Genomic DNA, 23,555 nt, shown 5'->3' with positions numbered 1-23,555 from the left:
CTCTCCTCTCCTCTCCGAACCTCTCCTCTCCGAACCTCTCCTCTCCGAACCTCTCCTCTCCGAACCTCTCCTCTCCGAACCTCTCCTCTCCGAACCTCTCCTCTCCGAACCTCTCCGAACCTCTCCTCTCCGAACCTCTCCTCTCCGAACCTCTCCTCTCCGAACCTCTCTGAACCTCTCCTCTCCCATTCCTCTTTCCTGATGGTTTCCACAATCAAAGCCCTGCTGAGAGAGCTGGAATCAGCCCCAGCGTTGGTGTCCCAGTAACAGAGGGATGGAAAAGGGCAGCCTGTACATCCAAGCAGTCAGCTGGGGGATGTCCTGTCCCCAGCTGGGCCAGAGAAGCTCCTGCAGCCCCATCCAGGGATGCTGCAGCAGGCACAGCCAAGAGCCTCACTCATTTGTTATTTTGTTTTCCTTTTTGGGCACTGAAAATTGTTGGGTGGGAAGAGAGGTGTCTGAAGGTGATGAATGCCTTTGCTATGTTTGCCAAGCAGATGTTCTCCTTTGATGGGCATCCAAACACCTGGGCTTGCCCTTCCTGGCTGGAAGTGAAATTCCCTAAAACAGCTTGTCATGATCCACTAATGCAAGCGGGCATCGTGATGGTTCGTTTATTGATCTCAGAGTGCAAAAAGACACAGGGGATTCCTGTTTAAATCAGAACAATGCACCTTTATTGAGTGCACACAACAGGAAATGCAACAGAGGAGGGAGAGAGAGAGAGAGAGAGAGAGAGAGAGACAAAGAGAGGGAAGGAGAGAAGGAGAGGGGGGGAATAGCTACCAACAGATGAGATGAAGTCCTCGTGGTCATCCACCAATGGATCCGTCTTCTTCTGTGGGGAAGGTTTAGTTTGGTTTAGTCAGGGAGTCTATAGCCTTTCCAAAGGGACAGGCAGCTGCCCGAAAGGTGGGGAGATCATCAAGGGAACAGGTACAGGACAGGCCATTCTGGGCAAGCACAGGCCCTGCCCACTGTTCCTTCCCATGCTCGTGCATCCTGGTTCCTGGTCCGGCGAGCACACCTGCAGGCAGTGCTGGGCAGACATCCCACCTCAGCCGGGCCAGAGCTTCTGTGCTTTAGGGTTTCAGTCCTTTGGTGATGGTCGTGAGGCAGGTGAGGGATCTTCGGACTGCCTTTAAAACAGCTCACAAATATGGGCCAGATCAGCAGTTTCAGGAGAAAAAGAGGAAGGCTGGAGGTGCCATTGCAGAGGAGAGGAGAGGCCTGGATCAGCAGTCTGAGGGATGTGATGTCCATGTGCTTCTTCTGTCCCAGCCAAGGGGATTTTCCAGTGAGCTGGATGTGAGCAGGGCACGCTCCATCCCTCCCACCAGTCCTGCCGTGGGGAAACTGGGTTAGATGAGCATCTCTGAGCCTGGAGGTGGGGAACCACGCTGGGATGGAGACTCCCAGGGATCCCAGGGATGCAGCACCCCAACCTCAGCTCCTTGGTTTGCGTGTTGAAATCGGGGTTTTCCCATGACAGGAGGATTGTGGTGTTCCCTCTGCTTCCTTGGAGGAGCAGCCTGTGGGCTGTGAATCATGCCTTGGGCAGCAGAAAGGAGGTCTTCCTGCTCCTCTAAACATCCATCCATCTGTCTGTCCATCCATCCATCCCTCCATCCATCCCATCCTGAGCCATTGCACCAAACCCACCTGCTCCCTGTCATCCCAAGCTCTCTCCCACTGCTGCTTTCCTCCCTGAGGGTGGGATCACAGGGATTTGGGGCTGTGGATGTTGGTGCACATCGTTTAACCTGGTTTATCTGCTCTGCTTGGGATGTATTTGTACTTTCTCATGGTACTTTTGAGGAGCAGAACCCAAGCAGCTGTTGGGCTGCAAAAACTTCAGTGGGCTGTCATGGACGGATCTCTTCAGAGAAACATTTTTAAGCAGAAAACAAAACAGAAAAAAAGGACTTACTTATTTTTAGTAGCTTTTTTTTGTGTGTGTGTGTGGTTGTTGTTGTTTTTTGTTGTTTTTGTTTTTTTAACTACTTAGCTGCTTGTTCAAGGCATTCCAGCCCCAGCAGCATCTCGTGATGAGGAGTTCCCTGGATGAGTGCTTGGCCTTAGCTCACCTCTGCCAGGGCAGGGACCTGGCACTGGAGCATCACCAGTAATTTTCCACCCGTCTCCACACTGTGGAAATACACCCAGGCATGGAAAAAGCCTAGAAGGGAATAGAGAAGACACTTGGCCAGTAGAACTTGGCCGGCTCCCAGCTCAAGGAGCGGCTTCAGGTTCATCCCCAGCTCTCGGGTACGTGGCAGGCTCGGCTGCCTCAGCTCCTACAGGCGGGACAGGCCAGCAGCATCCCTGGCAAAACCCAGGGTGCTCCCGCTCCAACAGCTCCCTGCGCCCACGGGTTTGCTGCAAGGCAAAAAGGGGGGAAAGTGGTCTTTTTGTGGGGTTTGATTGGGATTTTTTCCTTCTTCTCACCGTGGAGAAAAGGAGAAGGAAATACTCGGCACGGAAGGCGGAGCGAGGCGGAGGTTGGGGACAGCGGGGATGTGGCGGTGGGAGGAGAGCGGTCCTTTTGTAAGGCTCTAATTACTCCAGCTAAAACCCACATTAGCCCGATGAGTGCAAGGAGGTTTTTACGAGGGCAATAAGATGTCCCAGCCTGCCGGGGCGGTGATTGCCAGCCGGTGGCCTCGGGCTCTCCGAGGAGCCGCTGGTGCTCCTGCTGCAATTCGGCTCCGGCTCGGCGGGAGGGTCCGGCGGGTTTCCCAACCTGGCGGTGCTAATCCCTCTTACCTCAGCGGAGCAGCAACAGCGTCCGGAGCCACCACCGCCTCCCACTGCCGGCAGCACAAGATGTTCCCAGACCAGGCTCCTCACACCCTGCAAACAAGGGCGGCTTCCCAAATCCCACGAGCATCCTTCCCCCGGCAGCTTCCATGGAAAACACCCTCGAAGAGTGGCTGTCCCCAGCTCACTTCCTCCAAAACTCAGGGTGCTGTGAAAACGGTGGTGAAACAGGCTGGGAAGGGGGCACCAAGGGCAGACGTGACCGAGGTCTGTGATATCCCGATGAGTCCAGAGAAGATAGTGATGAGGCAGGGATGACTCACTGCCTCTTGTGCAAAACCCAGGACCATCCAATGCATCCTGCATGACCAAAGATGTTTCTCCATAGGATTTCTCCTGATGCAGGAGAATGAGGGTGGCTTCAAAAAGCAATTCCTGGAAGATGAAGCCACCCAGGACACCAAGACCATCGCCACTCACTCTGCTGGGTGTAGAAGCTCACAGAGGCCTGATATTTTCCTGGATCCTCTGCTTCAGCCAATGGTTGTGGAGGAAGAAAACCCACCAGCGAGGTGTTGGTCCCACATCCAAGGCACAGGGTAGCAGGCAGTTCCTGGGGACAGGCTGGCCAAGGGTTGGCCAAGCTCCAGGGTCAGGACTGGCAGGCCTGAGCAGAAGCAGGAGGGAGTTATTTGGTGGATGTGGACACGAAGGAAACAAGATATCCCCATTCCCAGGTTCCTGAAGGGAGATGGAGACACCAGGATTTAACCCTATGGGAAGAATGAGTCAGTCACAGAGTGACCACAAGGATCTGTTATCACAAGGATCTGTTATTGGTGGGAAATCTGTCTCATGAGGGCATCAAAGCCGCTCCTTGTGTGCCAAAAGGAAGGGGGAAGGTAGGAAAAGAGGACAAAGATCCTCTGTGCCAGGCAAGGAGAGTTCTGTGGCCCCCAGCCCCTCTGGGATGGTGCAGGGGGGGTTTCAAGGGCCTGTGTCCTTCCATTCGAGAGCTTCCTCAGCCCATCTTGGCAGCCCAAGGGCTGGGGGAGCTGGGAGGGGAGGGTCTTGCTCTCTGACAGCACCATGGAGCTAGAGCTGGGCCCCGTGTGTGTTACTCACCTTGAAACTATGTGAGTAAACAGAAGACTCCCCTTCCTGGTCCCACCTCAGCAATCAGGCTGCAGACTGGAGCAGATGAGCCCGAATCCACCCCGGCAGATCATGGGGATGCTCTGCTCTCTCCTCTGCTGAGTTCTTGGGCCAAGCCACCAGGAGAGGAGGACAGTGAAGCTCCAGTTGGCCTCCTGGGCCATCCCCTCAGATATGGAGCTTCTTGGAGATGTCCCACCAGGAGGAAAACACCCCTTTCCCATCACTTCTGGTGTTTTTATAACCTGTATCATGATTTTTTGTTGCTGAGCAGCAGCCACACTCATGGCACACTCTGACATGGGGGAAGTGGAGCCAACTGGGAAGAACCCAGTTGAGAGACTCAGCACCAGCAGTGAGGAAGAAGAGGTGATCCCACAGGAAAGGAACCTCCCTGCTGGCACAGCAAAAGCTGCAGGGGTTTGGTAGCCACCACTGCAGCCACGAGTCCCATTGGATCCTGATGCCTTCCACCTTGGTCCTTGGGGTTCCCACAGAGGCTTGGGTCTGCTGTGTGGAAAACCTTCATCCATCTTGGTGTCCTCTTCCACCAGTGCCTAGAGGAAGAGGAGAGACCACCCTGGGCCATCCTAGAGGTAACAGAGCAGTCTCCAGAGCAGGACTGGAGCCAGCCCAGAGCCAGGGAGCCTTGCAGAAGACTGAAGCCTTTCCAGGATTGACAGTGGTTTCTGCAGGCAGGAGAGGGAATAAAATGGTCAAATTCCTCACGATTCCATGCCTGTCCTCCCACACAGGAGGGAGGAATGTGGGAGATACCGCAGCAATGCCATGCAAACACCCTGGAGAGGTGAACCTACTCCTGACCCCAGCTAGGAGAGAACAAAAACTGTTTGAAAGACTTTTGGAGGATGTTGATGCATCCGTGGGAGGCTTGTGGGCACTGCATGGGTGGGAGGCAGCTGATGGGTCAATAGGAGCACCGACAGCATGAACATCAAAGATAACTGGTGGAGACAGTTCAGAGGTGTTACAGAGCCATTCCCACACTGGGAATCATGTAGAAATAAATGAATTTATTTCTACATGATTTTTTTATTATTCCAGAGCTTTAGGTATGTTAGCATTCAGAAAACATATAACCACACAAAGGCAATTATATGTCAGTGCTTTATTGGAAGCAGCGGGGCACAGGGGCAGCAGAAGGCCCAGATCAGTGCCCGTGGACACACAGATGTTTGTGATTTTTATATCTTTACATTATACATATTAATGATACATGTTAATTGACACCTCCCCTTAACTACCAACTCTCCTGATCCTGGTTATTATCACAAAATCACACTCATTCTTCCCTTTTGATTTATTACCCGGACCTAAGTTATACTTGATTTGGTTAAGACAATCTCCCCTAATTATTACCCGGACCTAAGTCACACTCGATTTGGTTAAGACAATGGCATGAAGCTGGCTACAGTAAGCTGACATTCCATTCCCAAGGCTTTGCTGTCCTGCAGGTTCAGGCCGTGCCTCTTCTAACCACAACCACCTCCCCAGTTACCCGCTTACGATTTTGGAAATCATTTTAACCCTGTGCTATGAGGTACAGGCAGCAGCGTCTGTGCTGGCACAGACACAGGGATTCTCTTTGGGAGTGAGGCTGTGGATGGGAGGAGAAGGGGAAAAAGGTCCATGTGTTGCTGAGGTTCAAACTGGATGACTTCAACCAGAGCAGAAAAAAAGGGAGGGGAAAAAAAAGAGATAAGAAACAGCAGCTTCCTCAGGCTGATCCCTTGCAAGGCTTGCTCAGAGTTACATCATGGTGCTTATTAGGATGCAGATCCCTGAGAGCCTGGGCTCCAGAGCCTCTGGAAGGACCCCTGGGTTCCAGCCTGGGCTCCAGAGCCTCTGGAAGAACCCCTGGGTTCCAGCCAGGGCTCCAGAGCCTCTGGAATAACCCTTGGGGATGTGGGGCCCCTGGCCAGCAGCCAGGGCAGTAGGGATGGTACCCCAGTCCCAGCTGTGCCACTGAGGCCAGCTTCCCAAACATGGGCACTGCTGGTGTCCCCACGGAGGGACCCGGAGCCCAGGGGGGTGAGGGGTGTTTGGGCACGGGCTGGCTCCTGGCTGGGCTCATCCCGGTGTTCCTGTGGCTGGCACTGCACGGCTGCTGCTGGCCGGAACAGAGGGCAGCTCGCCAGCATCCCTGGCTCAGCTGTCACCACACCCAAGGCTTTGCCAAGGTCACAGGTCTATTCCTCACCACACAGCACTGAGCAAGGTGGTTTCCCTGCCCTGGCTGCTCTCTTCTCTGAACAGGAATGCTGGGGTGTCCTTGGAGGTGCCCAGGGAACAAACCCAGGTAGGGAGCTGCTTCCCGGTGGAAGGGCAGGGTGCACAGGTGGGGCTCACAGGGGAATCCCAGCCCAGGAATCTCTGAGATTCCTGCTAAAGGCCTTCTCTCATGCCCCAGGATGCTCCTGATGCTGCTGAAAAAGTGTGCCACAGGACTGGCCTGGATGTTCCATGGATATCCATGCTTGGGTTTGGGAGTGTTTCCTTCCCACAGGCAGGGAGCAGGTCAGCCCCCCCAGCGCCTGCATCCTGCCTGCTGGGAGAGCAGGGTCAGGAGCATCCCCAGTGCTGCCACTGTCCCAGGACTCCCCACAGAGGGAGCATCTAAACGTGCCAAGCGTAGCAAGTCCGGCCGTGGAATTCAGCACTGGACTCCAGGCCCATGTCCTGATGCACAAGTGCCTTTCCTCAGCTTTGGATGGGTTCCATCTGCCTGCGGGCTACTCCAAGAGGCTTCTCCCTCCCTGCATCCTCCCTCCCCCAGGGCTTTGCAGGATTTCACCTCCCATACTGAGAAACAAAAGCAAAAAGAAACACCACGGCTTTTTTATTATGAAGTGCAGGAAAGGAGTGTGAATGGCTGGGCAGTAATTCAAGCGGGAACATGGAGCTGGAAAGCTTTCAGCTCCCTAACTCGACCCAAGCCTCAGCACTTGGCTTTGTGCTGCTCATTCATCCACAGGGTTATTTTTAGATTCCTCCTCCTGGGAGAACAGGATTAGTTTTGTTTTCAGTGTTCCTTGGAGAGCAGCTTGCTGAGGGAAAGACTTAGCAGAGAAAAACCCTCTTGGCTGGTGGGGTCTGCTCGATTCCATGATTCTGGGTGGGAATGTGATGATGTTTCATGTCCCTTGGGGATTTATTCCCACTCTGCTCTTACTAGGGCTTGGATATCTCATTACCTACAGATAATTATCTAGAGATAATGAGGTACCTGCATCTTTGGGTTGTTGGGCCTTGTCTTTTTGCTTTCCTGGGGCAGAAAGCAGATTAGGTTGGGATTTTTATTTATTTACCAATAACTGTAGGCCCTGGCAGGATCCAAATCAAAGTTTTGAAGGACATAAAGCTGGATAAACGTTGGATGAGCAAACTAGCCCATGCCATATTTTCTTAGAAACAGAATGATTTGGTTTGTAAGGGACTTTAAAAATCATCCAGTTCCAGACATAATTTTCTCCTACTTCAACCTAAAAGGGGATCTTGCCCTAGACAGAAGGAGATCCAAAGCGAAGAGGGATGGAAGAAGCTGTAAAGACCCACCCCAAGAATCTCTGGGAGTGTGAGATCTGACTTCCACGACAGGGAGAGATGTGGGAATGGATATTTCAGAGGATGTTTGCCTCTCCTCCTTTCACTGCCAGCACTCACTTGGAGGCTTGGAAGGAGCTTGCAGCTTCCAAGGCTTCAACTCCTTCTTGGGTCCAGAAGAAATGAGTGGGATGAGGAAACCTGGATCCCTCTCTTCACAATAACTGTGCTTTAAATTTAACCACAATGGCAGCTGTTGGGAGCACTCCCTATAACCCTCCCTAATCCTTCCCCTCGACTTCTCCATCCCTTCATCCCTGTTTTCCTCTGCCCCCTCCTCCAGCCAGGCTGTGTGTGGGAAATTGGGACTGTCTGTACAGCTCTCTTATTCCAATTAGCTCGCTAATTAGAGCCTCATCAGGGGTGCTGCTGCTGCCAAGGATGTCTCCAAGGCGAGAGCTGCTAACGAGGTGAGGAAGTCCCCAGTAGGAGCCCTGGGGATGGTGGGGTGGGATAAAGCCTCTTCTTGTCCTCTTGGACAGAGCAACAGGTGCTGGTGTCCCAAATTCCCTGCAATGGGAGGGAATTTGGGGATTTTTGGGGGGGACTGAGGGGATGTGGCTTCGTTCCATATGTGGGACATGTTTCTGTAGAGGAGGGCCCCATCCATCTCTTGCTCCCCTCCAAATGGCTCCAGAGTCAAAGAAACCATCTCTGTTTTGGCTCTGTTGGGTAATTTGAGGGATTTCCAGATGATCTGAGGTGTGGAGAGGGGTTGTCTGGTCCCTAGGAGCAAATCCAAGGTAATTTTGGGGGGCTTCTGTGTTTAAAACCAGGAAGCTGTGGGGTTTGTGGCAGCAGGTGACCTTTAAATCCCACTTCTCCCTGTCACCCAGGGATCAGTCGGGTAGCTGATCTCTCCTGAACCTAAAGCATGACTTTGTGGAGAAGCAAATCAAAGAGATGAGGGGAAAAAAGGAGGGAAAAGGAGTGAAGGTAGATGTTCCTGGACAGATCTGCCACAGGAAAAGGCAATGGACAGGCCACTGAGTTGGGGACCACCCACTTTTCTCCATCATTCGAACCCCTGGCCAGCATCACTCTGGGTTCTGCCCTCCTAGAGGGGCTTAAATCCTTCTGGGGGGCTTAATTAGCGCTGGGACAAATTGGGGAGCAAAAGCTGGGACAAGAACTGCCCCTTTTTGGGGTGTGGGAGAAGTGGTGAGGCTGGGGAGCAGCAATGAACACCAAGCGCTGCCTGGACGCCCATACTCCCACCTGGAGCTCCCTGTGTCTGCCAGGGTAACCCCAGGATGGGTGTCCCACCTTGGATTTGGAATTTGGGGACCCTGCAGGCAGTGGCAGTGTGAAGCCAGCAGGTTTCCTGAGCACTTCGGGGGAGCCACAGCCCAGCAAACAACAGATTGAACGGAGATGCTGAGGCTGAGAAGCCTCAAAAAGAAAATTGAAAACCACACGGCCAAAGTTTGACTGAATCAGTCAAATCCTCCCCTCCCTGGGCTCACAGCAACCCTGTGGGGATGCTGGGGCTGCTCTCATCACTGGGTACCAAACAGAGAGGATGCTGATGGCTGGAGGGGCAAAAAGGGTGGGAATGGCCATCCCTGAGTGGGAATCACCACCCACATTACCCCAAAAATACACTCCCAAGTCTTTAAAAATTAATATAAAAATTAAAAGAATAAAATAGAGGTTAAATAATGGGGATTTTTTAAAGTTGGTGTCTCCTGTGCCAGTGGGTTTGGTGCCTCAGCAAGGAGCTGCTCAGGTCATCTGAGGCACTAAGGCAGAGATGAACCACATGGGAAGTTGAGAGAAGGAATTCACAGGAAAAATAACAAAACAGAAGATATTTGCTGAGACAACAGGTAGAAACTCCCCTCTCTGCAGCAGAGTGAGAAAATGTAGTTGAAATTGAGCTTTCAGAGTCCAGCTGGATGCCTGGCAGCAGGGATGTGGCCAAACTGGGATGAGGAAAGGTGTTTCTTGAGTAAAGTTATGTAAATGTATGAGCCAACTCAAGCTTAAAGGGATTTTCTGCCATTTCGAGGGAACTGTGATTCTGTTCAGCAAGGCAAAAATTAACACTGATTGTTTTAATGCCCATAACTCCGAACAACAAGCTGCATTATCCACCCATTTTCTTGTTTGAATATCTAATAACTATTCTGCGTTGCACACTAATATATAATATCTCACAACTGAATTTAATAAGTATTCTCTAATTGCATTACCATTTGACCAAAGAAAATATTAATGGCAGCACCTAATCGATGAGCTCCAGACAAAGCAGTGGTGTGCAAACTTCGGAGCCAAGGGACTGGGAATTCAGCGCCAGCTCCTCCCAGATCCCTGTTTTCTTTGCTGCTGCCACAAAACTGCTATAAATTAAAGCTATAAGTGGAAGATAATGCGTGTGAGGCCAAGGAGAGGAGAATTCAAACCCTGCTTTCTCGGTCTTCTCTCAATGAAGCAATAAAAAATGGAAGTATTTCTTTTTCACGTAGAAATCTTGATGTCTCACTGCCTGAGGGAGCTGAGCCTCTGCCTCTGCTCCACTCCACGGCCTTGGGCAACGCACTTGATGTGCCAGGATCTGTGTCACTGGGTTAATCATATTTACGTGCCTTTTATGAGGGTTAATGATTAGTCCGGGAATGTTTGCATGGACTTTTCCAGACGCGACTCCTTAGATAAACGCTCCGTGTTAATGCTGGGGGCTGGCGGGGGTTAAATTCAGGAGGTGGGGATCTGCTGTGAGGCGGGGATGACTCTGAGGGGGCTCAGAAGCCATCCCCAGCCCACCCCTGGCTGCCAGCGCGTCCCTGGCTCTGCAGACGAGATGGGAAAGCGATTTTGCGTGGACACAGCCACACAAAAAGCGATTTTGTGTCCGGCCGCATCGAGGTGGGCTCAGCCCGGGGAAGGATTTGCTGTGCTCTGGAAGGGGGGAGCTCCTGTTCCACAGGGAATCCCCACAGTGCGCGGGCTGCATTGGGGATCCTCTTCACGGGGCGGCCTGTGTCCCCCAGATTAGAAATAAAACCCCTCAGCGCCGGTGCGGTTCTGAGAGGCAGGCGGTGTTATCTGCCGGGATACAGGGCGGGTGACTGCCTAAGGTGCAGCCGTGGCTCAGGATGATACACGCCTTTGTTAACCGGGGCACAGTTCATCAGAAATGTCACACGTGAAGGTCTCCGCTGTGGGGCTGAGCTGTGCACGTGGATTTGAACAGTTTGTTACTCAGGCAGCCGTGGAGTCCCTAAGCTGGATTGGACGGCAGGGAGTTTTTATGGAGCCCTCGCCGTTCCACATCCCGTTCCCTGCACTGTGACTTCGCCGTCAGCCTGCCCCGGGGGTGCCCTCCATGGGGATCCTCTCTTATGGGGATGCCTGTAACTGGGGGGACCTCCTTAATGGGCACTGCCTGTAAGGGGGGGTTCCTTCATGGGGTCCCTCCCTAAGTAAACTGCTTGTAAGGAGAGGCCCCTTAATGTCGCTTCTCCCTAATGGGGTCACCCCTTAACGGGAGGGTAGTTCCTAATGGGGACTGCCTGAAATTGGGGGTGGGGGTCTCCTAATGAGGCACCGGACAATGAGGGCTGCCCTTAACAACGCTCCCCCCACCGTGGGCTCCCCATGCGGCCCCTCCTCCATAACGGGGGGCTCGCTGCAACGGGGACCCCTCCGCACAGCGGCTCCCGGCTGCGGTGTCCCCCGGAACGTGGGGATGTCCCCGCTCCGAGAGCCCCGACCGGCTCGGCGCACATGTGGCTGGGCTGTCCTCTCCTGTCCCGTGTCGTCCCCTCCCCTCCTCCGGCCGGCCCACACGCACACCCAGCCCTCCTCCTTCTCCACCTCCTCCTCCTCCTCCTCCCATTTCCTCCGCGCAAGGCGGGCTGCCGGCCGCGGACGGGCAGCGGCCCCGGTTCCCCCGTCCGCGCCGAGCCCCCAGCGAGCCGGTCGCGATGCGCCGGGGGAGGCAGCGCTCCGCAGCCGCAGGTGAGTGCGGGCCCGGGGGATGCGGGTCCCGCAGGGGCCGCGGGGCAGCGGAGGGATGCGGGCAGCGGGGCGGGAGAGCCCGGCCGGCACCGCGCTTGCCTTGGGCTCCCTCGGCGGGTGAAACCCTCGAGCGGAGGGGATCCCTGCACGCCTTTCTCGGGATCGTCTGCTTCTCCTCGGGCCGTGCAAGGAAAAACGGGTTGCAGGCTCCAGATCCCGGGATTTTACCCATTTATGGACACTTTGGATCATGCTGATTGGCAGCGTGAGTCTGCTCAGGCTCCTGCGAGAGGTTTATTTTGGGGGTCGCCGGAGTGTTGCCCACGCGGAAGCGGTGGCCGTGGATGGGCGGAGGGGACAGAAGGACGGACACGGCCACCCACCCCTGCCACCTCCGTACCGCGTGTCCTGGCAAGGGCCTGCGAGCACCGAGGGGTCTCAGCCGTGACGGCGGCCGGCCTCGGATGTGAAATCTGCGAGTCGGAACGGGATCGATGCGTTCTGGAGGGGTTTTAATCCCCTAAGTAGAAGGGGGCACAGTCACTGAGCCCTTCTGGTGACTGCTCAGTGCTCCGTGAAGTTTTTCTGTTTATAAAATAGAAGTGAATATTCCTGGGGGGGAGGTTTCAGCTTTAATCGCAGACAAGCCGTGGCTTGGTGCCTGCATTCCATAGGGATACTGCCTTAAAAAGCGGCTGGCTTCGTCCACCGGAGGGCTCCGGCCGGGCTTTTTCCCGCGTGGGATAAGCTTGGGAGCCGCAAATTTTGTGGGAAAGGGACAAGATGTGGAATAAGGGATCTGGGACAGCCGAGGCCTCTTGTTTGCTGCCCCAAATGACCGAAGTTTTGGGGAGCGATGCCGGTGAGCTCATCCGCTGGCCATGGGAATGGTGACCTCCTCTCAGGATCCCAAATCCCCGGGATTGTGAAACCTGGATTGCAGCCGGCCAGGGGAATCCGCCTCCTCACCGGTGGAGTCCATTGATTCCGGGAAGACCCCGGGAACACCCCCGTGCCGCAGCACCTCGGGCGGGCTGGGGTTGCCGGGTGCTAGCGGGTTGAGGAAATTTTGTTTCTCGGTTCCTGCGGGTTGGCCGGGAGCTGTTTTTGGCATCACGTGGCGATGGAGGAGGCGGGAGGCTGCGGGAAGAGGCTCCCGCTCCGGGCAGGGCATCCCGGGGAGGAAATTCCGGGGAGCCTGCGCGCCCCGCTGACAACGCACAGGGGCGCATTGTCCGGAGCTGGCGGAGCACAAAGAGACGCCTGAGGTGTTCCCAACGGCCTTGGCAGGCCGAGGAGGTGCGGGAGCCCTCCCGTGTCCTTTGGACCCCCAAAACGCGGCAGATAAGGCTCCCGTAGGAGCTTATCAGGGAGGTTTCGCTGGTTGTGGCACGTGTTCCCTCTGCGCTTGGTTTTACTTTTACTCCCTCCTCGCCAAACGGCTCCTTGTGGGAAAAATCCCTGAAAAGACGGAAGGGGGAAAAAAAGGAATATTTGAAAAAGAGGAATAAGGGGTCGTGTTTATTCCACCCGCTGCTTTTCCCAGGTGTAGGGTGTCGGAAGGACTGGCTGCATGTTCTTCCAAGCATCCCTCCCAGCGCTGATTCCCGCGTGTGCCTGTCCTCCCCCTCTGGCTGCAAGAAGGAGAGTCCCAGAGAGAAAAGGCTGATGGTGACTGTAATAAACGCCAATCACTTGTTTTAAAAATTTATAAAAGTTTAATAAAAATAAAATGGTTATAAAAATAATAATACAAATATAGTAATAAAGGTTAAACAATTAGAGTTAGGACAATTAATGAGACAATAACAGCAAAGAGTTACAGCCCAGAAGGCTGGGTACCTCTTCCTGGACAAAAGTGAGTCAGGAAAAGGACCCCGTTAAGAGAAAATTCACTCCTTAAGAGGAGTAATCTATTGCATATACAAAACACTTCATGATTATGCATATATTTTATTTAAAACAAGGAATCCGTCTGGTACTTGTCAAAATTTTTCTGTTAATCCCCAGGTGCCTTTGAGTCTAAGTCAAGCTTGAAAAGGTTCATTTCTGTTGATAAGGAACGCCATAAATCCTTCTCCTCTGGAAAATTTAGGGGTTTCTGTAATTGTTATCTCTGTGCAAAGAACCCCCTGATTATCTTCTCCTTTTCTTGAGCTAATAAAAAGAATACCTCACACACATAGCTTCTTTTAGCTACTAAATCTTAATGTTAATTACAAAACTACATTTACTATATTATTAAAACGTTAATACAGTATAACTTTCCAACCTAGCATAATACATATAATAAATATCTGCATAGAGCCATATAATATGCATTTTTCACAGTGACAGCAAAGGCAGAGCAGCTTTCCTGGCGTGGTATGAGAGTGGGGATGGCACCGGTGGGGCAAAGTCCCTGCGGATTTCACGGAGAAAGAGATTTGGTCAGAATCTCCCTGATTTGGTTAATGAGCTCAACCGTACCAAGCCAGCCCTGTGCCCAGCTCCGGCCGCTGCGGTGGCGGCAGGGGGATCACTCGTGCTGCCACAATTGAACTCGGAGCTGGGTGAAACAGCGATTGCATCGTGCCCCGCGGTGTCACCCGATCCCCTGGTGACAGGAGGGCCAGTGTCACAATCTCCCCGCGGAGTTGCACATCCCCGGGGCTCTGGGGAAAGGGGAAGAAGCACTGGGGAGACGTCAGGACTCACAAGGTCCTGGATTGCTGTCCCAGCTTGTCCACCCCGAATATTGTCACAGCTGGGAAGGGACCCCATGGCTGCATCGCCCTCCCACGCAGCATCTCCCAGGGAGATGGATTTAAACTCCACCCTCCCAAGAGATGCCTTTTGGAAGGAAAATAACCCAGTCTGGGCTTTTCTTCGAGCTTTCTTCAATTCCAAGGGAGCTGTTTTCCCTGGATCTAAGTGCTGGGAAATTTAATTGGGACTGTATGTCTTGGAAATGACCCCAGGGACTTATCCTGAGGATAAAACTGTTGGAAATGATGTGGGAGAGCTGATTCCAAGGGTGCAAGCAGGGAGGGAAGCACCGAGGCTCCCGTGGGACTTTTCAGAGGATTCCAGGGAAGCAGTGTCCTTCCTGGGAAGTGATGAATTGTTGAAGCTTGCACGAGAAACCCAGCGGGAAGGCTCAGTGAGGGGTGCGGCCTGTGCTGTTTCGGGGTGAGCTGGGGAGCTCTGGATCCCTCCTGGCAAAGCTGCGCACCACCAGCAGCTCGCTCCCTTATCTCCCCCACAAGTCTCTCCCCACATCTGCTCTGTTTCCCCTGCTGTTGATGTGGCTTTTATCTTATCTGCACGTGCTCTTCCTCCATTTCCTCCTTGGCTTCTCTGCTAACGCTGCCTCAAAAGGAAAAAAACAAAACAAAACAAAACAAAACTGGAGGAGATTCTGCTGTAGGGAGTCCATCCCTGGGCTTGGGGTTGCTGGGCTGTGCTGGGTGATGTCTGGCCGTGCTGGGAGGGAGCTGAGGGTGCTCAGTGGTGTCCTGGGGTGCCTGGGTGATGCACAGGATGCTCAGGTGATGCTGGGGGATCCTGGTTGATGGTCCAGTGGTTCTCCTGGGGCTCAGGTGGTGGTCAGGTGTCTCAGTGGATGCCCAGGAGATGCTGAGTGATGCCAGGGGATGCTCAGAGAACCCTTGGGGCTCTCAGGGATGCAGGACTGTGCTGGGACAGGCTGCCAGCTCCACCTGCTGGCACCCACCACGTGTCACTGCGGGCCAGCACCCACCCCACAGCAGCCCCAAATCCCCTAAGGGACAGGCTGAGCTGCTGTCTTGGGATAAAAACCTCAAATCAATGTACAAGATGAAGCTGGGCATGGGAATTTTGGGGACTCCGTGTCTGTGTCTGCTGGCTCCTCACCTGAGCTGACCCGGCTTTGCTCCCTGCTGCCTGCAACAGATGCTCTTTAAACTTTGGAACCAAAGCAGCCAGAGCTTTCCAGGGCTTTTCCAAGGAGACAGATGGAGAAATGCCCTGCCAGCCTCCCAGGACTGCCCCCAGATCCTGTGGAAAGGGGAGATCCCTGCACAATTAAAGCCCTCACGACTGGGCACGCTGAAGGAAGTGTACAGAAGATTGTGCATCTCCAATTAATGCACACACAGTTATTGGACCTGCAGTGACATTCCCCTGTGGAAATGAACTCGGATGTGCAGAGATCCCCTGTCTTGATCCGGGGCCTGTCTGATGCACTAAAAGTTCAGGCAAAGGTTATCAGTTTATTTATAGTTGTTTTATTTTTGTTTTCGTCAAACGTAACTAGTTTGGAGACCAAATATTAGTCAAACCACTTTGATACATTGTTAGTTTCATTTTTGCTAAGTTTACTTTGTCTTTTTACTCGGGAAAAAAAAAAGATGTGGGAAAAGCTTTTACCTTATGGAATGTGAAAAACGAGGTTAACTTTCTTGGTAAAACTTAAAAAATTAAATAAAAATACAATTAAGAGACAGAAATAGAACAAAATATTAATTATATGGCTGGGTGACTTGGTGTTGAGCCAAGAGCACACCTGCTAATGAAAAGGCTCCATCCTTAAAAGTACCAGCCTGTTGCATATTCATAAATACACATGCATGATTCAAACATTCCTCTTGAGTTTGAATTTCTCTGTTCAGTTTCAACTCCCCCCCCAGCCATTTCACCTTGTAGATTCATCTACAAGTGCTTCCATTCCATCTGATAGCATAGGTTTAATAAATTCCTCTCCTGGAGTTTTTGGCCATCTTCATCTGGATAAGATACTGATAACAGGTTCAATAAATTCTTCTCCCAAAGCTCTGGTTAGCAGGCTGCATCTGGATAAGATAATTCAGGAATGCAGGGGATTTTCTCCCTCCTCTGGCTTAGCTGGTTTAGATGTTACACAAAACAGTCTTTAATATCATATTATAGCCTAAGAAATATAGATATTCATCACACTACTTATTTCTAAGTTTCATTATTAACAGAAGTAAAAAATAGAGCAAAACCTTCCCATATTATACATACAGCATTCAGTTTAATATTTGTGAAAAGCCAACTTTACAATATGTATCTATAACATGGAAGTATAATTTTGTCTCAACCAAACTTAGCCTGGGAATCAGTGCAAGGATTTCTGCATATTTGGAACATAAAGGTATTTACAACCTTCCACGTTCTGCCTCGGAAGGCTTGAAATTCACGACGATGAGGTTACATTTTTCAGAGATATTAACAGGAGAACTGAGCAATCTGGACAATGTAATAGAACAAAAAGGCACATGACCTTCTGTCCCATTAAATTGAAGTCCCCACCATGGGAGAAGATTTGGAGTGAGCAGCAGCAGATGAGAACTGTGTGGTGTAAGAGGCTGGATTGTCTGAGGCCTCAAACAATCGAGGATTTGCAGTAACTGCAGAGGGGCGCACACCCATCCCAGCCTGGATGGGACAAGATAAGGGAAGAGGCTGATAGGAGAATTATATTGGATAAGGGAAGAGGATGATAGGAGACAAATCCTGCCAAGTGGGATGGTAGCTTTTAGTCCTGTAAGTGTTGCCCGATCCGAAGAAAACACAAACAACTGAAGTCGTTTATGCGGTGCTTTATTGAGGGCCCTGGGAGCCTGGGACTAGCGTCCAAAGTCAGAGCCCCATCTCACAGAAATTTTACAGGGTTTTTATATGTTTCTTTACATGATTTCTTCATCGTAACAAAATCTTACTTAATTCTAACACCTGGTACTATTATCTTCTTGACATTTAGGTTCCTGCCAAAAGGTACATTCCTTAGATAAGTGATTATCTCTTAGCTACACTGCTTACATTACAAATTTCACTATAATAGTTCATCTGCAGGTTATACGTGGCCTACCAAGCCTTAGCATGACTACTACTAATGTCAACTATAAGGTTCTCTACTAGCTAAATACAGTTTATTTTAATCAGATGGCAACATAAATGTCCCTACACAGTGCCTCAGCTGTGAAAACTCCCCTTACCGGGGCCCTGCAGATATTTATCTTCTCTGATGGGCCACAGACACGTCTTGAAAGGTGTCACAGGCAAACAAATACTCGGAGGTGTCCCGTGATCCGCGGCACTACATCATCCAGAGTAAAACTCCCTGCCCCAGGGGAGGTACCTGGGCGTTCCCAGCGAGCCTGAGCATTATCTGAACCCGTGGAACTTTGTGTTTGCTGCGCTTCCTTCACCCCAGACAGATCATCACAGTGGAAATGCGACCTCCCAGTCTTGTAGGATCCATGGGTAGTGGGATGTTTCTACTCTTACCCTTCCCTTTCTTTTCCTCAGGCATTGTTTGAAGTGTTATTTTTATACTTTTATGTTGCTGTGTTACAGTAGATAATAACCAAAACGGCTCCACTGCAACCAAATTGTTCTAAAATAATTTATTGAGATATATATATTTATAAACACCGGTTGTTCAGCATTGTTTCACTCTAATCAGCCCCCAGAGATCCATGAACAAGAACCTGAGTTACGCTCCCCTTGTGGGGTGGGTTGCAACCCTGTCACACCACAGTCTGCTGGCGGTGGGGACTTTGCTTTGCTCATGGCCTATTCTCTCTCTTGCCCAGGAAGGCCAGCTCAGCTCTCCCGTGGGGACACCGGCACCAAGGTATAAATGGCCTCGAAGCGGTGCTCGCAGGCCGCCGAGCCCGTCATTGTCACCAAGCTACCTCGTCCGGAGCCCGCCGCTGCCCTCCTGCCCGGCAAAATCCCAGGCACGCCCAGCCCCGTGGCCCGCCCTGGCTCTGAAAACCATTTCAGCTACAGGGGCTCCTACTTTGCCTGCCCACTGCAGAGCCCCGAGTGTCCCGAGCAGCCCCCGGCTGGCTGGAGCCCCGCGCCCGCCCACCTGCACTGCGGCCCTGGTGCCCCGAGCCAGCCCGTGCCGGCCGAGGGGGCACTGCTGGGCTTGCTGCCGTACCCACCGGGGAGCCCGGGCACCCGCCTGCAGCCCCCGGACACCCAGAGGAGCAAGGACAGCCTGAGCCAGGAGCAGCTGATGGCCAGGAAGAAGCTGCACAGCCCCAGGTGCTCCTTGCCGGTGAAGAAGGCACCCCCTCTAGCTCCTAAGCCGGTGTACGGAGCCCCCGCCTCCTTCCTGGCTCCCAGGATGACTCTGCTGCTGAGAACACAAGCAGAGAGCCTGCAGCAGCAACCAGGGGAGGCAAACTGGGCCCTGCCCCCTGCCACCCACCCTCTGCACCCCAGCGAGCCCCACAAGAGGGGTCCCTGCTCTGAGCACAGGCTCCAGATGCTGCCCTCCAGCCTGGCCCTGCCTTCCAAGGAGCAGCTGGGCTCCCCCGTTGCCTTACCCCACTGCTGCGTCACCTTTGACAAGTACGGGCCACCCCCCAGCACCCCGCTCCTGGAAGGAAGCTGTCCCCCTGCCCAGAGCCAGAAGAAGGTGCTGGAGGCCCCCAGCCTCAGCCTGGAGCCCTGGCCCAAGCTCCAGCCACCTGACACCAGCCCGGTGACCCGGGAGAGGTCAGCAATGTGCTACCCACCCCCTCCCTACCCGCTGTCACCCCACAGAGCTGGCCCCCTCTGCCACCCCCCAGTTCCTGCTGTGGGCGAGCCCAGTGCCCTGCCTGCCTTTGGCTATGTGGGAAGCAGGGAGCCCTTTCCCAGCACCTACCTCAAGCCCCAAGCCCCCAGGAGTTACTTTCCCAGCCCCCTGGAGCCCTACGTGCCAAGGACGGGGGGTGCCAGGCTGGGGGCTGTGCTGGGCGATGCTGAGGCACCCAGGGATGCCGAGCTGCCCTGGAACACCGGGTACCCAGGGTTCGCTGTCAGCCCAGGGGATGCATCCGTGTTCCAGCCCTCCTTTCCCGGCATGGAGCCAAGCTATGAGCAGCAGTGGCAAGCAGCACTGAGGCACAGCAGCGCTTTCCAGCCTGTCTGCACCTCAGAGAAGCTTTCTGGGGGCTGCGGTGGGCTCACTGAGACATTTCCTGAGAGAGGAGGGGACTGGGAGAAACTCAGGCAAGGAGAGGAGGCCTTGTACCCAGGGAGGAGGAACAGCAGCCTGGCCCCTCAGGACAGCCCCCACGGGGGGCCAGGGGAAGGAAATGTCTGCATGGCCAAGGATCCAGCCAAGGAGCTCATCCACCCTTCTCCGTCCCTGACCCCCACCCAGGCGCTGGAAGACCTGAGGGACACCAGGGCTTTGTCGTCCTCCCCACCGATGCCTGTGATCCACAACGTCTTCAGCCTGGCACCGTACCAGGAGTTCCTGGAGAGGGCCAGGGGCTCAGACCCCATCCTGTTCTGCAGGAAGCATCTGTGGGAGGACTCCTCACCCCAAAACACGGCTGGCAGCCAGGAGCCTGCTGCCCTCAGAGACATCTCAGTGGTGCCCAGCCTGAGGTTGGGCGATGGTGCAGTGCAGAGCCAAGAAGAAAGTTACAGGAGCACCCCTAAAAAGCCAAAGCCTGAGCCCCAAGAGCTGGAGTCTCAGGAGGGCAGTCCTGATGGGGTGGACACTGAGGAGCCAATCCCTGAGGACATGGTGCTAGACCTTAGCTTCAAGAAGAGACTGGTAGAAACTGAGGACACCCAGAGACCCACTGAGTGTGCAGAGGGGACACTGGACCAGGAGGAGAAGGAGGAGAAGGAGGCTGCAGAGGGGAAGGTGGGGTTGGGAGAGGGTGCACAGCCCCGGATGCCTGAGGCAGACTCTGGGGACAGGAGCAGCTTCCAGAGCTCAGCCACCTTCATGTTCCAAAAATACAAGCGGCTGCCCTCTGTCCCTCCCAGCACTGAGCCCCCACAGCAGGATGGCAGCCCCCACGCCCCCCAGCCCAGCCCCCCCAGCAGCACCCCCACGCCTGCTCATCCAGCCCCCTCTCCATCCAGTGCCCCCACACCGGCTCACCCAGCCCCCTCTCCATCCAGTGTCCCCACTCTGACTCACCCAGCCCCTTCTCCATCCAGTGCCCCCACGCCTGCTCATCCAGCCCCCTCTCCATCCAGTGCCCCCACACCGGCTCACCCAGCCCCTTCTCCATCCAGTGCCCCCACTCCAGCTCACCCAGCCCCTTCTCCATCCAGTGCCCCCACGCCTGCTCATCCAGCCCCCTCTCCATCCAGTGCCCCCACATTCCCACTGCCTGGCCCCCAGCTCAGCATCATCCTAGCCCCAAACCCTCCCCAGACCCTGCTTCTCACAGCCCCCTCCACCCCAGTAGAGGAGAAAGCCCCAGAGGTCAAGCAGGATGGTGGTCACCCCACACCGACCCGCTCGGGACAGAACTTCACCACCCTGCACACCGTGATCTGCGACACCATTTCGGACTCAGTGTCCCGCTCGTCCCCGGAGCTCCTGCGGCAGTGGCTGGAGAAGGCTGAGCTGGCAGAGGAGCTGGGAGAGGTGCCCAAATCCCTGCCCAAGCCCAAAAGTGGCTCCAAGGCTCCCAATCCTCAGAAGCCCAGCAATGGCAAGGAGATCTGGCTGGCTTTCCAGGACGTGTCGGAGCTCCTCATCAAGCTGCTCTCCCAGATGCATACCTTCATGTTGGCTTGCCCTTTCCCCCATGTGGTCCGGGCGGGAACCATCTTCATCCCCATCCATGTGGTGAAGGAGAAGCTCTTCCCAAAGCTGCCCGGGAGCTTCGTGGACCAAGTGCTGCAGAAGCACAAGGTGGAGCTGCGTCCCACCACCCTCTCGGAGGAGAAGCACCTAAGGGATCTGGAGCTGAAGAGCTGCACCTGCCGCATGCTGAAGCTCCTGGCGCTCAAGCAGCTTCCTGAAATCTACCCCGACCTGCTCAACCTCCACTGGCACAACTCCATCTGGCAGCAGCTCGGTGCGTAGCCCGGCATCTCCTGGGGATGGGTCCCTGGGGCTCTCCCAGGGATGTTACAGCTGCAGCTGCCCTCCAGGTGCTGCTGTCCTTGGGGAGCACCCAAAGGTGCCTCAGCATCCCTGTCCTACTGAGGCTTCTGCCCAGCTTTTCCTCTTTGGGTTGTGGAGGGGGAGAGTTTGAGCTGGAAGGGAAAAAACTCACCCTGGGGCTATCGGGGAGGTTTCAGTCAGTTCCAGGCCACCTCTGCCCACCCAAGGGTGCAGTGTCACACCTGCCACCCATGGCTGTCCCATCCAGCTGGTGACTTCACTGCTGTGTCCAGATAACATTTTCTTGCTGCTCAAGGTCCTTACCAGCAACTTTATTTCTTCCAGGTTCCAGCTCAGAGACTGGCCAGCAGCCTTCCAAGTAGGTAACTCTTCTTCCACGTGAGTTTATAGGAATTTATGGGATTTGTCATTTTGTGGAGGTGTGTGTGTGTGGATTTGATGTGACGATGAGCAGCTCGAGCTGGCTGGGCAGGCCCCACTCCCTGGGCTGGAGTAGGGAACACTGGGGATGTGGAGCCCTCCCTAAGCACTCTTTCCTCTCCCAGGTAGCCGTGGAGGCACTGGAAGCTGACAGCAAAGCACAGCCAGGGACAGATCAAGGAAAAGGAGGCACTGAGGAATGTGCCAAGGGCAACAGCCAAATGACAACGGGAATGAGAAGGTCCCCAGTCCCCAGAGCCTTTGGATGCTGAGACCTCCAGCAGCCCTGCAGGCCGGAGCTCAGCTCCCACCGGCACCAGGATCCTCCAGGATGCTGATACCTCACCAGGGACCCTCTGGGGATGCTGCTCAGGGTGGAGAACAGCTCAGTGGTGCTCCAGGGACACACAGAGGGATGCAGGCAGGTATCCAGGCCTGCAGCCATGGGCTCAAGCCCCTCATGGCAGCTGGAGCTGCTTTTCTTTGAATGGATCATCCTTTGTGCATCTCCCGCCTCCATCCATGATTGCCCTGGTGAGCTGAGAGGGAATGGCTGGAGTTCCAGTGGAGCTGGAGCACGAGCAGCATGGAAATGGCCACGGCACCATCCCCAGCCTTGGAAAAAGGGACTGCAGGGACCACATCCCACCTCCTCCTCTCTCCTCTGAATCCCCCGCCTGCTTTATCCATGCCATTCCCAATAAACATCTCTTTCCTCTGGGATTTCCATCTTGAAAGTGCCACAAAGACCTGGCACACAGCAAGGGCAGGGGAATCATGACTTCCATAGTGCCAGGACTAAGGGTTTTTTGTTAAAAATGAACATTAACATTTTACAAATGTTCTGGATTTACCTTTATAAGGAGCTGCTACCTTCAGGTCATGTGTTTTGGGCTGTATTTTTTCTTTAAATACAGTAATTAATATGTGTCTTTTTATTTATACTAAAAGGCTGCCAGAAAGATTTGAAGACTCTTAAAGAAAAGAAAACCAAATCACTTTACATCCCAGTTCCTGTCCCAAAGGAGGACATGGGGGATGCACATTTAGGGACCACCCTGGGGGCGACTAAAGGGACAGAGAGGGGAGTGCTGCTGCCAGAGCTTGGAAGGAGGGATGCTTTCACCCCCAAGGGTTACGGCCATCCCAGCAGGGTTGGGGGCATCCAGGACTGATGGACACCCCCTCACCCTGGGGATGCAGCAGGGCACACAGCACAGGCCTTAAAAACTCATCCCTCAGGTGTTCTTCAAGCTGCTGCAGGGCGTGGAGGAACAAAACAAGGGTTATTCAAATTTTGTGTTTCACTACAGGGAATATTTATTTTAAACTAAGAAAACGGGGCGGGGGGAGGAAATGACCCTCCCCAACCTGTACTTATTTTAGCCAAATGGTGTGTTTGCTACTGGGGATTTCTGTGGGTGCCTTCCTGGTTTTCCGTGGGGATGTGGTGGCTGTGGATGGGACGAGTTCACGGGATGCTGCTGTTCTCCTCACTCCCCCTCACCACTCCATGCCTGTGCACAGTGATTTGGAAAGCAGTGTTTGTTAATAATGTTATTTTTATATGTCTAGAAGGTTCTGGGGAAGAAAGTTCTATCTCCTTATTTAATTTTTTTGTAAGAATATGAAGATCTGCCTCACCTGGTTTAAAAGAGTTTGGCTTGTTTCCACACACACCCTGCTTCTGTCTCTGCTTCCCAGTGTGGGCACAACGGGACCCTCCTGGCCTTGGAGGGTCCCCAAATCCCCCACCTGATGCCCT

General features: G+C 53.7%; 1 protein-coding gene and 1 long non-coding RNA gene across 4 annotated transcripts; one reads left to right on the top strand and one right to left on the bottom strand.

Annotated features, from left to right (window-relative positions):
• Window positions 1–314: 314 nt before the first annotated feature.
• LOC134558487 (uncharacterized) lies at window positions 315–5,165 on the bottom strand. 2 transcript variants are annotated; one of them, XR_010082360.1, is made up of 3 exons: window positions 3,886–5,165; window positions 2,767–3,533; window positions 315–2,379 (listed from the first exon to the last, which is right to left on the bottom strand). It is a non-coding gene; the product is annotated as an uncharacterized LOC134558487 (long non-coding RNA). The 2 variants fall into 2 exon arrangements; XR_010082361.1 differs by having other exon boundaries at window positions 2,767–3,427.
• Window positions 5,166–11,348: 6,183 nt separating this feature from the next.
• On the top strand, window positions 11,349–23,467 carry C15H15orf39 (chromosome 15 C15orf39 homolog). Of its 2 annotated transcripts, none has more exons than XM_063413020.1 (4): window positions 11,349–11,502; window positions 18,084–21,320; window positions 21,695–21,732; window positions 21,920–23,467. In XM_063413020.1, the coding sequence occupies exons 2-3, from the start codon at window positions 18,131–18,133 to the stop codon at window positions 21,730–21,732; spliced, it is 3,228 nt and encodes a 1,075-aa protein (XP_063269090.1). In that variant the 5' UTR covers window positions 11,349–11,502; window positions 18,084–18,130; the 3' UTR covers window positions 21,920–23,467. The 2 variants fall into 2 exon arrangements, with proteins under 2 accessions (XP_063269090.1, XP_063269091.1); XM_063413021.1 differs by having other exon boundaries at window positions 21,916–23,467.
• Window positions 23,468–23,555: the final 88 nt, after the last annotated feature.

Source organism: Prinia subflava, chromosome 15 (genome assembly GCF_021018805.1).
Source record: "Prinia subflava isolate CZ2003 ecotype Zambia chromosome 15, Cam_Psub_1.2, whole genome shotgun sequence".
NCBI lineage: Eukaryota > Metazoa > Chordata > Aves > Passeriformes > Cisticolidae > Prinia > Prinia subflava.
This window is presented reverse-complemented; position numbering and strand designations above follow the sequence as displayed.

What these genes read in the sequence shown, in the direction of transcription:
- C15H15orf39 (XM_063413020.1), top strand. Translation starts at nt 18,131, where the DNA reads ATGGCCTCGAAGCGGTGCTCGCAGGCCGCCGAGCCCGTCATTGTCACC. An exon ending in CTCCATCTGGCAGCAGCTCG is followed by an intron (nt 21,321 to 21,694) that starts GTGCGTAGCCCG and finishes TATTTCTTCCAG; the next exon opens with GTTCCAGCTCAGAGACTGGC.